Here is a 17,715-nt window from a genome sequence, read left to right as displayed (position 1 = left end):
GAGGAGGGGGGGGTCACCTCAAGGTGGAAGCTGTTCATCGACTTTAAGGAGGATTGAGTTGGCCGGGGCAGGTGTGGGGGGAGTGGGGGGTTCTTTTTCAGCTCGGGCTGGGTTAGAAGTTTAAAAAGGGAGCAGCTGGTTGGGGGGGGTGGGGGGAGAGAGAGAGAGAGAGAGAGAGAGAGGAAAGGAATGTAAGGATGTTTCGGCTGTTTGCTGTTGTTGGTTTTTGAGGTGTTTATTCTTTGTTATGTATATCTGAAAACGCCTCCAATATAATGTTTTTCAAAAATAAATAACAGATGTGACATTGTGTGCGAAGTTGTGCCGAGTAGCTGTTTCTCTCTTTCACTTCGATCGCAAAGAAAGAAAACAGTGGGTGTGAGGCTTCCATACCCGTTCCCCCTTTAAACACCTGGTGCCAGTAGATTGTGGATTTTGTCCTCGCAAACTTGGCTTGTGCATAGAGAGAGTATTTTTAGTTGAAGAGTGAATAATTGATTGAGACACTGCCTGAGTTCTGTGGGGGTGGTGAGATTGATCTGAGGTAATAAATTAAGCACGTCGAGAGTGAAATAATCTCTCCACCCCAGCCCCCCTCTCTGTTTCGGATGGGATGCAAAGGTTTCAGAAAGGTACAGAGAAGAATTACCAGCTGCAGCATTAGCACCCGAATAAAACCCTTCATTCTAAAGCCAGGTTGTTAACAGGGTTGAGGACGTTCACACACGAGGAGGGGCTGGCAAAGTTAGGACTATTCTTCTATGGACGGAGGAACTTCCAAGATAATGAGGAGGTTTTGATGGGGAATTTCCTCTTTCAGGATTGTGGGGAGATGGTGGGAGAGTGACACTAGGTGAGGCGCGCTGATGTGGAGAGCCGGGATGGGCTGAATGGCCAGGATTTTACAGCCGCACACCACAGTGCGTCTCCCATCGGCAGATGTGATGGACCAGTTAAATTGCCGTTTAATTGGCGGGACCGCAATATCCCACTGGGAGAAAGGCACTAAAATCCTGGCCTATGGTTTTATTAGTGTAGTTGAATTAAAGCGATAAAGAATCTGCATCTGTGTTTGATTGTTATATCTGGATTCCGATGGATGGCCAGTTAATCCTCTGCTGCTCTGAGTATTTCTGTGGGATGTGTTTTACGTACTCCTATAAGTAACTCGCCTCGATTGACTTTTCCATTCGAGGCGCAGCACCAGCAATGTAGTGTTCCCTCCGAATGAAGTGTTAGCCAAGGCGATTGTGCGTGTCCCAATCATCTTTTGTACTAAAGTCTCAGACTGTCTCCCGGGACTCAAACTAATGACCTGGCACAGGTGAGAATTTCCAAGTTTATTCCAGACTTTATAAATACACCTGATTCAGGCTTGTGCTGAAATCAGCCACGCCGTGTTACCTGGAGAGTTACTTGACTCCCTCTTATGCCTGTCGCCTGTAGGGCCGATCTCAGCTGCAGTGTTTGTGGTTCCCTTCCAGAATGGTCCCAGAACACGTCTCATCGGGACTCTCAGCCTGCCAGCACTGACCTCAAAGCTGCAAAGCTCAATGACAAGCGACGGATATCGGCTCCGTCCTCCCTCGACATAGCTGCACAGACCAGGCTGTCCCTTCGTGAGAAAAGCAAGGACCATCAGTCTGACCGGTCTCATCGGGAAAGGGGCTTCACAGAAAGTGGTAAGGAAGTGCAGACGTACACTGAAAATCCCAAGTGCCTTTGATCCGCTCCGCTTGAAATATTGAGAGTTTGCGTGCACCAGGCGCGGTATTATTTGACTGTGCAATCTGTTTGCAAGTCACCGTTATCCTCATTTGGTAAAATAGTGGCTCAATTGCTTTGATATTGCCGCACAACGTGGTGTTGCATGAAATAAGTCTGCCACTTAGTGTTTGGGTCCTGGGTACTACCGAGCGGTCAGCTGTTGGTTCCTGCCTCTGATGAAGGGAGAAGGTGGGGTCGTGGTAAGTCGCTACATTAGTAATCTAGCGGTACAGGTTTACCATATCATAGAATTTACAGTGCAGAAGGAGGCCATTCAGCCCATCGAGTGTGCACCGGCTCTTGGAAAGAGCACCCCACCCAAGGTCCACACCTCCACCCTATTCCCATAACCCAGTAACCCCACCCAACACTAAGGGCAATTTTGGACACGAAGGGGCAATTTAGCATGGCCAATCCACCTAACCTGCACATCTTTGGACTGTGGGAGGAAACCGGAGCGCACACGGGGAGGATGTGCAGACTCCGCACAGACAGTGACCCAAGCCGGAATCGAACCTGGGACCCTGGAGCTGTGAAGCAATTGTGCTATCCACAATGCTACCTTAGGTTTTGGGAACGCGAGTTCAAATCCCAGCATGGCAGCTGGTAGAATTTAAACTCCATTGATTAATCTGGAGAATAAAATGGGCATCAGTGATGTGGCAGTGCAACTATCAAAAATTGTCATAAAAAACCCATCTGGTTCACTAAGGTCCCTTTTTTAATTCTTTCCTGGGTTGTGGCATCACAGACAAGGCATTTGTTGCCCATCCCTAATTTCTCTCGAACTGAGTTGCCTGCTGGGCTATTTCAGAGGGCAGTTCCGAATCAACCACATTACTGTGGGTTTGGAGTCCCCCAGAGGCCAGGCTGGATAAGGATGGCAGATTTCCGCCTCACTGAACCAGATGGGTTTCTTTTTAATGGCAATTGATTATAGTTGAAATCTGCCATCCTTACTTGGTCAGACCCACGTGTAACACCAGACCCAGTACCATGTGGTTGACTCTTGCACTCGAAGGGCAGTTAGGGATGGACAGCCAATGCTGGTTTTGACGGTGATGCGCGCATCCCTGGAAAGAATTTAAAAAGAAATCTCCCTAAATGTGCAGTTCTTGCCTGTGTAAACACGCAGGTGCATCAGGTGGTAAAGAAGGCAAATGGTTTGTTGGGCTTCATTGCGAGAGGATTTGAGTACAGGAGCAGGGGTGTGTTGTTGCAATTAGACAGGGCCTTGGTGAGGCCACACCTGGAATATTGCGTGCAGTTTTGGTCTCCTTCTCGGAGGAAGGACGTTCTTGTTCCAGAGGAAGTGCAGCGAATGTATCGGTTAGGATTGTATTCGAGGCAGCACGGTGGCGCAGTGGTTAGCACTGCTGCCTCACGGCGCCAAGATCCCAGGTTCGATCCCGGGCTCTGGGTCACTGTCCGTGTGGCGTTTGCACATTCTCCCCGTGTCTGCGTGGGTTTTGCCCCCACAACCCAAAGATGTGCAGGTTAGGTGGATTGGCCACACTAAATTGCCCCTTAATTAGAAAAAATAATTGGGTACTCTAAATTTATTTTAAAAAGAGGATTGTATTCGCTGGAGTTCAGAAGAATGGGGGGGTGGATTTCATATAAACCTATAAAATTCAAACCGGACTAGACAGGGTAAATGCCATAAGGACATTCCCGATGGTTTAGCGTGTCCAGGATACGGGGTCAACCATTTAGGGCAGAGATGAGGAGAAATGTCTTCACCCAAAGAGTGGTGAGCCTGTGGAATTTGTTAGCACAGGAAGTAATTGAAGCCAAAGCATTATATGTTTTCAAAAAGCAGTCCGCTACAACACTTGGGGCGAAGGGGATCAAAGAATATTGGTTGGGGGGGGAAACGGGCTATTGAACTTGATGATCAGCCGTGATCACATTCAATGACGGTGCAGGCTCGAAGGACCAAATGGTGGTCTCCTCCTATTTCTTATGTTTCTGTGTGTCCCTCTTACAGCGTAGCTGCGGATGTGAAGGGCTGTATTAACCCCCTCTCGCCATTGAGCTTAGATTTAGTGGATGAGATCGACACTGCCCAGGTCCTGAGGCTAACTGTCTGCATGCAGTATTGTCCCTGGTCCTGCAGGCTCACTGTATGTGCATGCAGTACTGCCCCAGGTCCTGCAGGCTAGCTGTGTGTGCATGCAGTACTGCCCCAGGTCCTGCAGGCTAGCTGTGTGTGCATGCAGTACTGCCCCAGGTCCTGCAGGCTAGCTGTGTGTGCATGCAGTACTGCTCCAGGTCCTGCAGGCTAGCTGTGTGTGCATGCAGTTCTGCCCCAGGTCCTGCTGACAGATGGTGTGTGTTGCCGTTGTGTCTGCAGCCAGCGCTGTGCCGCGCGCACACTAACTACTGAGAATCTGCGTAATTACCGAGTCGGTCTGCCTCTTGGTCTGAAATGATTGAATTGCCCACAGGAACGCGAGAGAGGAGCAAGGAGAAAAGGTTCCGTGAATTCCTAAAGGTAAAACTGAAGAAAAAGAAGAAAAAGAAAAAGAAATCAAAATCTGGTGAGATGTTTCTGTTGTCTGGAGAAAATGTTTGTCTGTAAATAGGCAGGAGATGAAATAACCAATCATAGTCAGTGTCCTGGTGCTCTGTCTGTTTTCAGAAACTGACCAATTAAAAGCAGCAAGAGTCTTGGTTCAGTCCACTAGGGACAGGAGGAGGCCATTCAGCCCCTCTCACCCGTGCTATCTTTCAATGAGATCCCGGCTGATAGGAGACCTAACTCTATATACTTGCCTTTATCCCATGTCCTTTAATACCTTCGGTTAGCAAAAAAATCTATCCGTCTCAGTTTAAGATTTAACAATTGGGAATCAGTTACTGTTAGCGGAAGAGCGCCTTTGTGTGTCAAAGTGTTTCCAGCCTCCCTTGCTGCAGAGTAACTATCTAGGTTCAGCCATACGGGAGGGAATGGCCACTGGATGAGATACTGCAAGACAGGCTATCCAATTTTACTAAACATGAGGTGACGCATTTTTAAAAAAAGAAGTGTGCAGTGGGTCAGCCCTGCTGCCTTACGGCGCCGAGGTCCCAGGTTCGATCCCGGCTCCGGGTCACTGTCCGTGTGGAGTTTGCGCATTCTCCCCGTGTTTGCGTGGGTTTTGCCCCCACAGCCCAAAAGATGTGCAGGGTAGGTGGATTGGCCGCGCTAAATTGCCCTTTAATTGGAAAAAATGAATTGGGTACTCTAAATTTATTTAAAAAAAACATTTTTTTTAAATTAAAAATGGCGTCAAGTATACGGTTAATAGACGCTGGTTCAGTGAAAGAGCAAAGAGATTTGGGGGGGGGGGCAATAAAGTACATGGGATATTACAGGAAGCACCTCCCATTGATAAAGCTGTAACAAAAGAGCTAACGGCTCTAGATTTCGTAACAAGTGGTATAGATTATTAAAACCAAGAGATAACAATGTTGTATTGAACAGACTGTACAGTATAAGGCACCACACGAGGAAGATTACTGAGGTGGGACAATGTTTACATTATCGAGTTGCGAGATTGCTACTAGTGAATAACGCAATACAAATGCATAACAACACAGTTGATTTTTTTTTCATCCTATCCGTACCGATCAAATGTTAAGTGTTTGGAATTGTGACTGGGACCGGCTAGATAGTCCTGGTAGATTTCAATAATCGTCATGCGACGGTCCACCGATACAGGATTAAATACAAGAGGGTTAAGGCAGAGGCCGGGAGGGACTTCTTCACACGGGAGAGTTGTGAGGCTGTGGAATTCAGTCAGTGTTTGAGGCAGAAAAGTACGTAAACCATTCAAGATTAGCTTGGGGGGGGGGGGGATGATGTGGAAAGAGGGCAGGTCAGTGTTATTAGAATTGTTTGCTCGCATGGAAAGTTCCGAATGTTGTAACTTTGATGCATTTGTACACATGGCATCATCCTTTCCGTGTCTGTGTGCCGATGTGTGCGCAATGTCCCACTTCTTTCCTGCGCTTCCTCGCATCATCTGGTCGCACCAACCCCAAGGCGGTGAAGGTGTTATAATGTGTCTGGACTAGTAATCCAGAGGTCCTGGCTAATTTCAGTCATGGTGACCATGGCAACCGTCACCGGCCGCTTATGAACGTGAGGGAAATCTGTCATCCTCCCCTGGCCCGGCCCGTGTGTGATGGCTGCAGACCCAACGTGTTTGACCCGTAACTCTCCCCAGAAATGGTCTCGTAGGCCACTCTGTTCAAGGGCAGCTGGGGATGGGCACCATTCGCTGGCACGGGTCACCTCACGAAAGAATAAACAAAAGGAACGATTCTCATTTCTAATCCTCCTCGGTTGAATAATGCAATTCGCCTCCGAGTGCCGACTGAATTGTCTCCAAAATGTAGATGAGGGGTTGGCATCATCGGTACCGCCGCCATCCTTTTCAGCCCTGGGATTTCAGTGAGATAGAGGAGGTCTCCGAACAGCTGCTGCTCAAGCCTGCAATCGAAGCACGTTGAGGCAGCTTCGCTCTAGTTTTGAATCCTGACACTGGGTGATAGAACAAAGAACAAAGAAAAGTACAGCACAGGAACAGGCCCTTCGGCCCTCCAAGCCCGTGCTGACCATGCTGCCCGACTGAACTAAAATCTTCTACACTTCCTGGGTCCGTATCCCTCTATTCCCATCCTATTCATGCATTTGTCAAGATGCCCCTTAAATGTCACTATCGTCCCTCCTTCCACCACCTCCTTCGGCAGCGAGTTCCAGGCACCCACTACCCTCTGTGTAAAAAAAACTTGCCTCGTTCATCTCCTCTAAACCTTGTCCCTCGCACCTTAAACTTATGCCCCCTAGTAATTGACCCCTCTACCCTGGGGAACAGCCTCTGACTATCCACTCTGTCTATGCCCCTCATAATTTTGTAGACCTCTATCAGGTCGCCCCTCAACCTCCGTCGTTCCAGTGAGAACAAACCAAGTTTATTCAACCGCTCCTCATAGCTAATGCCCTCCATACCAGGCAACGTCCTGGTAAATCTCTTCTGCACCCTTTCTAAAGCCTCCACATCCTTCTGGTAGTGTGGCGACCAGAATAGAACACTATACTCCAAGTGTGGCCTAACTAAGGTTCTATACAGCTGCAACATGACTTGCCAATTCTTATACTCAATGCCCCAGCCAATGAAAGCAAGCATGTCGTATGTCTTCTTGACTACCTTCTCCAGCTGTGTTGCCCCTTTCAGTGACCTGTGGACTTGTACACCTAGATCTCTCTGACTTTCAATACTCTTGAGGGTTCTACCATTCACTGTATATTCCCTACCTGCATTAGACCTTCCAAAATGCATTTGATGAGGAGGGATTGCTCCCAGCTTTCTCAGCCGAATCACTAGGCAGAAATTAATTGATACAATATTACGTTGCGTCACAGCATAGCATTGTTCAGACCAAAGCCAGGGGTGCCCTAGTTAAATTATTTCTGGTTTGCTGCTGTTGCTAATTTTCTCCTTGGTTTAATTGCTCTGTTTTATCACCTTTGCTCTTGAGTCGCCAGGTATCTTTATGTTACCGCCACGTGGTTCAAGTCCGAGTAATGATCAATAATCCAATACACCGATTAGTAAGATTTAAATCAAAGCACATTTATTATACACAGTAATCACTACTCATGCACAAATTCTACGGCTACTTCTAAAACTAACAGGCCTATACTTAACTTGGAACTGGCCCACCAGGTCAGGGAAACAAATGGCCTTTCGTTCGGGTTCTGAGTCTGCGGGATTCGAAGTTGGTACGGATTGGTAGCTAGGAGCGCCTATCTCGTAGCGAGCGTTGATGTAAGACTTATAGTTTCGTTCAGCTGCTGAAGAGTGAAGAGCTGGAGAAGCGGTGGAGAAGAGAGCGATTTGAACTTAGGGCTCAATTCTTTTTTTTTAAAATATATTTTATTCAAACTTTTTGGCCAACCATGACAGTACATTGTGTATCCTTTACACAGTAATATAACAATATAAATAACAATGGCCAGTTTTAAGCAAGAAATAAATAATATATAAACAACATCGAAATTAAAAAACAAAACTAAATGGCAACTGCCTTGTCCCAGATAAATACTCTCCAAAAATACAATTTAGCAGTCCAATATACAATTACCTATAACAACAACCTATACATATTATACATATACACTAACATCCCTGAGAGTCCTTCTGGTTCCTCCCCTCGCACACCTATCCTCTACTCCAAAAAAATTTACTGAGCCGTGCTCCAGTCATATGTGCCCTGTGTAATACCTTAAATTGTATCAGGCTTAGCCTGGCACATGAGGACGATGAGTTTACCCTACTTAGGGCATCAGCCCACAGCCCCTCCTCAATCTCCTCCCCCAGCTCCTCTTCCCATTTCCCTTTCAGCTCATCTACCATAATCTCCCCCTCGTCCCTCATTTCCCTATATATGTCTGATACCTTACCGTCCCTCACCCATGTCTTTGAGATCACCCTGTCCTGCACCTCCTGCGTCGGGAGCTGCGGGAATTCCCTCACCTGTTGCCTCGCAAAAGCCCTCAGTTGCATATACCGGAATGCATTCCCTTGGGGCAACCCATATTTTTCGGTCAGCGCTCCCAGACTTGCAAACGTCCCATCTACAAACAGATCTCTCAATTGTGTTACTCCTGCTCTTTGCCATGTTCCAAATCCCCCATCCATTCTCCCTGGAGCAAACCTATGGTTATTTCTTATCGGGGACCACACCGAGGCCCCCGTCTTACCCCTATGCCGTCTCCACTGCCCCCAGATTTTCAGAGTAGCCACCACCACCGGGGCTTGTGGTGTATTTCTTCGGTGAGAACGGCAACGACGCCGTCACCATAGCTTGTAGGCTAGTCCCCCTGCAGGACGCCCTCTCCAATCTCTTCCACGCCACTCCTCCTCTTCTCCCATCCTGGGGCTCAATTCTTATAGTTCCCAGGGGCTTCCCGCCTTTCGGGGCGGACCCTGTACCTCTTCCCAAGTGATTAGACTTTGTCCCAATCGCTTGGTTCGATTTTCTCCAATGCTGGAGCGGTTCCCTGATCGAGGGGCGGTCTTGAGGTGCTCGTTCACCTCCTTTTGTGTAGGCTCCTGCTGGCGGCCGAAGAGTCTGGTTTGGCTTTGTGTGTCTAAATGTTGCTTATTGTTCCCGGGGATTGCTCATTAGTATGCAGATGGCTGGTGTTTTGTTATGCTGATGGTTGTTGGTATCGATCTTGTCTGGCCTTTCCAGAGGTAATACACAGCCAACCTGCTGCTGCTCGTTTTTGTCTTGTTGGCTGACTTCCCATCAGCCTTTGCCATTCGCCATTTTGAATCGGGAGGTTGGCCATTTTAAGTGGCTACGCTGTCTCACCTCATTGCAGCTATGTGATGCTTGGTAAGGGCTCAATGTGTAGGTCGTTTGTGGAAAATGGATGTGGTTCTGGATGACCAATGGGTTGGGGGGCGGGGAAGAAGAATATTGGTGTTGGTGGAAATTAGGGAGGGCTTTATAAAGTACCAAGGACGATGGAGGAACGTTTTGACTAGGGGCTGCACTGGGAGTCAGTTTTCCACTGACTAAATGTGAGTCTGTGGTCGGTCGGGGGATTGGTGAGCCTTGGCCAATAGAGCAGACGACTTAATTGTGGTCTCCAGGGGGGGGGGGGGGCTTCAGCGGCGACTGAGGTGGGAGCACGCGAGGATTCACCCACTCCTTCCGTGTTTACCCAGTGCCCAGCCTCTGCTCCGTGTCTCTCCCAAACGGAGCGGGTTCCCATCGGCATTCCCCACTGGCATGGGGGCTTAAAAGCTCCGTCCTGCCAACCCCCCCCCCCCCCCCCCAAACCTAATACCTGACCTTTTTTAAGCTTCAGCTCAGTTTGTGCAATGTCGTTGGGCAGGTTGTGCTGACATCTTTGAATTCTTTGACCGCAGAGTTTTCTGGCAGTGAAGAGAACATAGACGTCTCCAGAGACTTCCCGCCTAAAAAGTCCACGTTCCCATCAACCAGATCTTCTTCCTCTTACAAATTTCCCTCCTCCCATAAATACACATCGTTACGCAGTTCGGAGTCTGGATACTACGTGGAAGGATTGAAACTTGAAGGTTGGTGACCTGATTTATTTCTTTTTCTTTTTCCACATTCTACAGTGATACCGGTGTCCTATATTATATTTAAAGGAAAGAACTAGCATTTGCATAGCTCCTGCGCCGCCTCAGGACACCCTAATATCAATGAGGCGCAGTCCCTGTCCGAAGAGAGAAGATTATGGGAAAGGTGGACGGAGAGGAAATTAAAACTCGAGGGTTAATGTCAGATAGCCACTCATAAAATTAATAGAAATTCAGGAGAAACCTCTTTATCCAGCGAGTGCTTTAAAATGTGGAACTCGCTGCCACCAGGCGTAGTTGAGGGGAACAGCAAGGATTATTTTACGGGAAGCTATGAGGGAGAACAGGGTCCGATGAAGATAGGTTGAGAGGAGGTTTGTGTGGAGTTTTAACACTGGCAATGGACTGTTTGTCGTTGTAATGTCGGGAATACATTGTGTGGGTTATTATGGGTTTTCTATCATATAGGAATCAATAAATATGCACGTGTGATTACGACCTTGTAATCTAATTGCAGGCTTTAGATTTTTCAATGGAGAAGTAATCTGAAGCCAATTACAAGGAAATTTCCCTGTAATTTAAAGGAAATCACTCCATGTGGAAACACACTTATATTGTTCAGGCTTCTTAAAAACTTGATCTGGATGCTGTGCACTACAGCTCCCTGTTGCACTCTGCAGAAATACCAGACTGCTAGAAACACCAGCCTTCTGCATAACTACCAAGTATCTATCCGTAAAAGTCTTTGAGCTCTGATTGGGCGGGGGGTGGGGGGGGGGGGGGGGTTTATTTTATAACATAGCCTGCTCATGAGTCAACCCAGAAATACTCTGCCATGCTGTGCTAACCTGGGCCAGTTGTCGCTTTTCAGCCATTGTGTTGTTGCCTGTACATGTGGGTGGGGGGGTTGTGTGAGTGTGTGTGTGAGAGGGGAAGACTTGCATCTTGAGAGCGCCTTGTGCAGCCACAGGATGCCCAAGAGCTTTACAACCACAGCTGCAATGTAGGAAAACGACTTTGCAGTGCTCATTCAAACCTTTCTTTTTGATTTTGAAAAGAGATTTGCCCGCAACTCCACAGTTTGAAAGATCAGCATGCAGGTGATTTGAGGATGTGGGGGGGGGGGGGGGGGGGGGGGGGGGGGGATTCCAGAGAGTGAGGGGAGGCAATGGTGTGTTGGAAATGGGGCAGGGGCTGGGTGGAGATGCGGGAAGATGTGTAAGAGCTCGGCGTCAAGAGGAGGAGGAATACTGGGGAGTTGTGCCGATTGAGTGAATTGTATTTGCACAGTTATATCGTGCGGGAAACAGAAATGAACTAAGATGCACAGGTCTTGCAATACAACACATGATTCTTTACAACCTGATACGCTGTATATGTGCAGATTTGTATACGAGATTTTTCCCACCACACACACCTCTGACACTTTGCACAGGCGCGAATGGACTAGGTGCTTTACTGGTATTTGTTTCCATTAGCGCGTGTGATCGCTCAATCTGACAGCCGTACTAATTTGTCAGATATTTCAGATGACGACCCAACAAGTGACCTCTTCGACAGACAGTCTCCTCTGGAGCGAAGACGAGTACAACCAGGACGTGGATGTGACCACCAACCCCGACGAGACGGGGGACGACAGTCAATTAGAAATTGTGCGTTGCGTCTGTGAGGTGGAGGAAGAAAATGAGTTCATGATTCAGGTACTGCTAATACGTTAGAAAAGGAGTAAGCTGAATGATTGCCGTTAAAGATTTTACCAAAATAATTCCGGGTCAATGACCAGAGGACACCCGACTTGAGCGAATTGCTTTTCTACAAAAAAAGAAAATCCAGTGTGGGCAGTTTAATAGTGAAAGTCTAAAGGGAATTGGAGAAATATCCAGAAAAGGGACATTTTGTAGGGCTTGGGGAAAGAGCTGGGAGAGGGACTGATGGATAACCCTTTCAGAGAGCTGGCACATACCCAACGGATCGAATGGTCTCCTCCATTACTGTCTGACATTACAAGCGTTCAGCTATTTGGTGTGCTCGGAAGATATCAAGCTCGACAAGTTTAAGAAGAGTTCATTTTATTGTTATCGTGTTAAATTCCGCCATGCTGGGGAGGGGGGTGGTATAACTGAATCTGCCCTGACCCCTCACCAGGGTCACTGAAGGACACTTATTTTACTCTCTTCTCTGGCAGTGTGAGGATTGTTTGTGCTGGCAGCATGGTGTCTGCATGGCTTACTGGAGGATAGCGTGCCAGAAACATATACGTGCTACAATCTGTCGTGATCCATCAGGTGAGTATTGGCCAGATAAGATTGTGAAAGTAGCTTGATTTATATATGACATTGCAACAAAACAGTGGCAACGCATTGCATGGGTTCTTATAATAATAATAATAATAATAATAATAATTAATTGTGCATCCACTTGAGTGGCCACATGGGGTCTTGGTTTGAAGTCCCAGCTGAATTACGGCATTGCTGACAGTGCAGCACTCCCTCAGCACTGCACTGGCGTGTCAGCCGTGAATTCTGTGCTCAAGTCTCTGGAACGGGACTTGAACCCACGACCGGCTGAATCGAGTGACCCACTGAGCCATGAGCAGTACAGATGAAGGTTAACACTAAGGGAGTTGACCGGAAACTGTGCAGCCAACTCCTGGTGCTGCGAAGAGCGTGGGAAATGTTCCGTTCTCGGTTGTTTTCTTTGGCGAGTGCCAGATTATTGATCTGTTGTTTCTGTTGCAGATCAGCGTTTGAGTTCCAGGTACTGTACGACAAGGAGTGGCTAAGCAACGGCCGCATGCATGGTCTCGGCTTCCTGAAAGAGAATTATTCCCACCAGAACAGCGGAAGATAGTTTCCACGCACCAGCTATTGGGCGATGTGCACAAGGTCATTGAGGTGCTGCACGGGCTGCAGTTGAAGATATACATCCTGAAGTAAGTACGAGCGTTGACCGTTTTTGACACTCGGTCAAAAGGCCGGGACATCAGTGAGTCCAGCGTCAATCGCTGATGGGCCAGGCAGTGACTGCTCAAATATTTGACCACAATAATTCGCCAGTGCCACCTGCGCAGTTAAGATGGGAGAGGTGCTTTATGGATGTGCTACCTCCAAGTGGAATGGAAGGGAAAGGTCCTGCATTCTTCCAGCTTCCTGCTCGAGAGTAAGGTGATTGACTGGGGAACAGTCCGGAGGCTGGTGGTGAAGGTTTCCATTTTAAAGCTTCTTGAGCGGGTTTATCATCATGTGGACGGGCAGTGTGTGTGTAACATTTGAATATATTTATTGCCTTTCATTGCAGTCAGATTTCTAGTTATTCGGGCAGCCCGGTGGCACAATGGCTAGCACTGCTGCCTCAAAAATTAGTGGAATTACGGATAGTGAAGAGGATTGTCAGAGGATACAGCAAGATATAAACTGGGTTGAGTTTTGGGTGGAGAAATGGCAGATGGAGTTTAATCCGGACAGGTGTGAGGTAATGCACTTTGGAAGGTCCAATGCATGTAGGAATTACACAATAAATGGTAGAACTCTTGAGTACTGACAGGCAGAGAGATCCTGGGCGTGCATGTCCACCAAGTGGAAACACTGTGGATAAGGTGGTCAAGAAGGCATATGGCATGCTGGCCTTCATCGGCCACAATATTGAATATAAAAATTGGCAAGACATGTTGCAGCTGTACAGGACCTAGTTAGGGGCCTCATTTGGAATATTGTGTACAATTCTGGTCGCCACACTACCAGAAGGATGTGGATGTTTTGGAGAGAGTACAGAAGCGGTTTACTGGGATATTGCCTGGTATGGAGGGCATTAGCTATGAGAGTGGTTAGATGAAATTCGGTCTGTTCTTACTGGAACGGCAGAGGTTGAGGGGCGACCTGATAGAGGTCGACATGGTTATGAGTGGCATGGACAGAGTGGAGATAGTCAGATGCTCTTTCCTAGGGTAGGAGAGTCAAGTACTAGGGGACATAGTTTTAAAGTGCGTGGTGAAAAGTTTAGAATTGATGTGCGAGGCAAGTTTTCTTTTGCACAGAGGGTGGTAAATATATGGACCACGCTGCCTGGGGAGGGGGTGGGAGGCAGGTATGATAGCGGTATTAAGGGGCATCTAGACAAATATATGAACTGGGTGGGAATGGAAGGATACGGACTCTGTAACTGCATACGGTCCTAGCTTAGGCAGGTACCATGGTCGGCGCAGGCTTGGAGGCCGAAGGGCCTGTTCCTGTGCTGTTATTTGTTCTTTGTTCATCTGACAGGGCTTTTCGACAACATTTTCATTCAAATCCAGTCAATGTTCATTTTTAACACAGAACACCTATCGAGTTGAATCCAGGAATAGTCCCCCACCCTTTTGACACACCTAACCAATTCCATCATCTCATCCACCTCTCCTTCGCCAACCCCATCCCAATCCAGTCATCCCATGCAATCCCCATCTCTCCCATCAATTCCATCCTGTCGCTCACGGAAACAGTTTTCTCCAGCCAGGGTAGGTTTATTGTTGGGGCCCCCCTTACCATCACTGATTTATAATAATAATAATCTTTATTAGTGTCACAAGTATGCTTACATTAACACTGCAATGACGTGACTGAAAATCCCCTAGTCGCCACACCCCCCGGAACCTGTTTCGGGTACACTGAGGGAGAATTCAGAATGTCCAATTCACCTAACAAGCACGTCTCTCGGGACTTGTGGGAGGAAACCGGGGCACCCGGAGGAAACCCACGCAGACACGGGGAGAACGCACAGACAGCGACCCAAGCCGGGAATCGAACCTGGGACCCTGGTGCTGTCAGCAACAGTGCTAACCACTGTGCTAGCGTGCCGCCAACTGACAAATCAAACCGTCCAGACAAGAATGGCATTGTTATTATGTCTTGTATACAAACACCATATACCCCCTCCTTGGACAAAAGATCCAAATGACTGCGCCACCAAAATTGCTCAGTTTGTAAATGCCTTCCTCTGATAGCTCGGCAGGTAAACGCACCTCCTTCACTCCTCTGAAAGGCTTTATTTTACATGATATAGTGCACATTTGTGAAAAGTATATAATCAGATTTTTAAAAAAATATCTTTTTATTGGCATTTTCAAAATTATATACATTGCCGTTCGTTTTGATTTATTATACAGTACAAAAAGGCTTCTTCTTGGGTTTCTCTATTTGCAGTCTGTCGTCGCCTAGCTCTGCGTACAGTATATCAGATTTTATAAGCTGTGGACAGAATGGTTATTGGATCAGGGGACTGGCCTTTGTTCTCTGGACATCAGTCAAGCAGCCTGTTGCCTCTTTCTGCCGGCTCCAAGCTGGAAACTGCCCCCCTTGGCCAGTCTCATTCAGGAGGTGTTTGCTGTGCGAATTGGGCAAGCTTACTGCACTAATGCAGTCTTGCATTGTTGAGACTGAGGCAGCGTGTTCGAGCAAAGAACTCCAATGGGCGGCACAGTAGCACGGTGGTTAGCACTGTTGCTTCACAGTGCCAGGGTACCAGCGACAGCTTGGGTCCACTGTCTATGCGGAGTCTACACGTTCTCCAGTGTCTGCGTGGGTTTCCTCCGGGCGCTCCGGTTTTCTCCCACAAGTCCGAAAGTCGTGCTTGTTAGGTGAATTGGACGTTCTGATTCTCCTGTGTACCCGAACAGATGCAGGAATGTGGCAACTTGGGGCTTTTCACAGTAACTTCATTGCAGCGTTAATGTAAGCCTACTTGTGACAATAAAAGATTATTGTAATAAAAATCCCCCATCGCAAACCAGCACTTGCCCCTGATAACTGCAAAACAAATTCAAAGCTCGCTTATTTTCCCAATTCTTGTGCTGAAGACCAGCTGTGCATTCTGTCCCCAGGAACAAAGACCAACCCGACCTGAAGCTGTGGTGTAAGCCCTGGAGAGTCTCCTCGGCCACCATCGAAAAGCTGCGAGAGAGGCAGAGTGCGCCCAGTGAGGACAGCAACAGTGGGGTGAATGCCAGCGCGATCGCGCAGTGCAGGGCGCAGAATGGCACGGCCGAGCGACAGAGCAGAGTCCCCATGATAGAGGAGTCCTACATCACCAATGAACACTGTTACCAGAAGCCTCGGGCCTATTACCCAGCTGCAGAGCAGCGGCTTGTGGTGGAAACCAGGAACTCTACCTTGGACGAAGGGATTGGGAGAATGAGGGAGAACGGAGACGAAACGCTGGTCGAGCGATTCGGGCGACATATCGACGACGACACGGGCACGTTGGAGCTCGATCTTCACCTCGAGCAAGCCAGCCACTGCAAGGTCAGTATTTTACCGTGTAACTACCGTATCCGGAGACAGGCGCGTGAGAGGTTTCAATAAAAAGCCGTCTTGTGCCCGTTATTGGTGATCCAAGTGAGATGATTGTCATGTTTGCTTGTGAAATGGGTTTTTTGGGCAGCGTGAGCTGGGAGCGCAAGTTTAGAAATCACGGAAGGTGGTAGGTGGGGCTGGCAGCTGAGAGAGCATACCGAGGACGTGGAGTGATGAGAGAGAGTGGGGGTAATGACCCAGCAAGGAGTGGGTGAGGTCACGATGGGCCGAATGCCGCCATTAGTGCCACTAATGCAGTACGGTGAAGCAGGGTGGAGGAGGCCCGCGTGTAAGCACCGACGTAGGCCTGTTGTGCCAAATGACCTGACTCTGCGCTGTACATCCTGCACAGTGAGTGGCACCTGTGGGACATGTGCCCACCACAATGAAGCAGCAGCTCACACAAGCCCCCTACCCCCCCCGCCACCCAGGAAATTCTATATCGCGGGTTTCCCCAACTGTGAGTCCTGACCTCTCGCTGGGGTGGCGGGACCAGCAATTGGACCCCGAGCGTTCCAAGATTTCGATTTTGAACCCCCCCCCCCATTGGAACTCTTGCTGCCCGCCGCGCCCCCCCCCCCCCCCCCCCCCCCCCCCCCCCCCCCCAATTGGAACTCTTGCTGCCCGCCACCCACCACGAGTCAGCAGGACCCACCACCCCCAGATTTTCACTCTGGATTGCACCAAGTGTAAAGCATTAAAATAGAGCCACACTGGGACAAAGTATGGGGAAGTGCTGCTCTGTATTGTAGATCAAACTTATGTTTCTAGAACTCGGTCTATCTCGTTTCCCTCCTCCAAGTCCACTTGTTTAAAAAAAAAAAAAAAGAAAAATCCAATTAAGGGGCAATTTTAGCATGGCCAATCCACCTACCCTGCACATCTTTTTGGGTTGTGCGGGGCAAACCCCACGCAGACACGGGGAGAAATTGCACACTCTCGCACGGGACAGTGACCCGGGATCGGCACCTGCGGGTTCCCCACCTTGGAGCTTCTAACCGGCCGCTCTTGCCTTCTGCAGGTCCACAGCAGCAGCGCTGAGGAGGCGTCTCCCGAGGTCGAGCAGGAGAAGGAAAGCTGCGATTTGAAGGAGGGCGGGAAGAGGGGGGCAGTGACCCCCAGCTGCAGTGGCAGGTCAACCTACTGACGCACGTGGAGTCGTTGCAGGACGAGGTCTGTCACCGGATGGGACTTCATTGAGAAAGAGCTGGATGGTAAATGGTGGGGTCTGTCTTTCCTAAAGTGTTGAGCCTGAGGGGGAGGGGGGTCCCCCTCACCATAGCCGACAGAGATAAGCAAGGGATGGATTGGGTGGGTGGGACTGACTGGATTGCTCCACAAAGAGGTGGCATTGGATGGGCTGAACAGCCTCCTGGGCTGTACTGACTCTGAAACAAACAAGGGTCAGGGTGGAAGAAAATATGGCCGAAGTCTTCACAAAGCTGTCATTCCAGTTGGCATGGAAGTTCACATCTAGAAATCCTTGAAGTAGGCAGGATAAATTCTTTTTT

At 48.6% G+C, this 17,715-nt stretch overlaps 1 protein-coding gene across 1 annotated transcript in view; it reads left to right on the top strand.

Moving 5' to 3' along the window:
• Positions 1–17,715, top strand: part of LOC140428570 (PHD finger protein 20-like) — a 75,661-nt gene that overhangs the window by 53,167 nt on the left and 4,779 nt on the right. The window contains 15 exon segments of the mRNA XM_072515193.1: positions 1,485–1,682; positions 4,218–4,310; positions 9,702–9,872; positions 11,399–11,427; positions 11,429–11,578; positions 12,064–12,097; positions 12,100–12,143; positions 12,145–12,163; positions 12,617–12,637; positions 12,640–12,720; positions 12,723–12,810; positions 15,733–16,153; positions 17,226–17,298; positions 17,301–17,392; positions 17,394–17,418. Of these exon segments, the coding sequence (XP_072371294.1) occupies positions 1,485–1,682; positions 4,218–4,310; positions 9,702–9,872; positions 11,399–11,427; positions 11,429–11,578; positions 12,064–12,097; positions 12,100–12,143; positions 12,145–12,163; positions 12,617–12,637; positions 12,640–12,720; positions 12,723–12,810; positions 15,733–16,153; positions 17,226–17,298; positions 17,301–17,392; positions 17,394–17,418 (1,539 nt within the window).

Source organism: Scyliorhinus torazame, chromosome 8 (genome assembly GCF_047496885.1).
Source record: "Scyliorhinus torazame isolate Kashiwa2021f chromosome 8, sScyTor2.1, whole genome shotgun sequence".
In the NCBI taxonomy this organism is placed as follows: Eukaryota; Metazoa; Chordata; class Chondrichthyes; order Carcharhiniformes; family Scyliorhinidae; genus Scyliorhinus; species Scyliorhinus torazame.
This window is presented reverse-complemented; position numbering and strand designations above follow the sequence as displayed.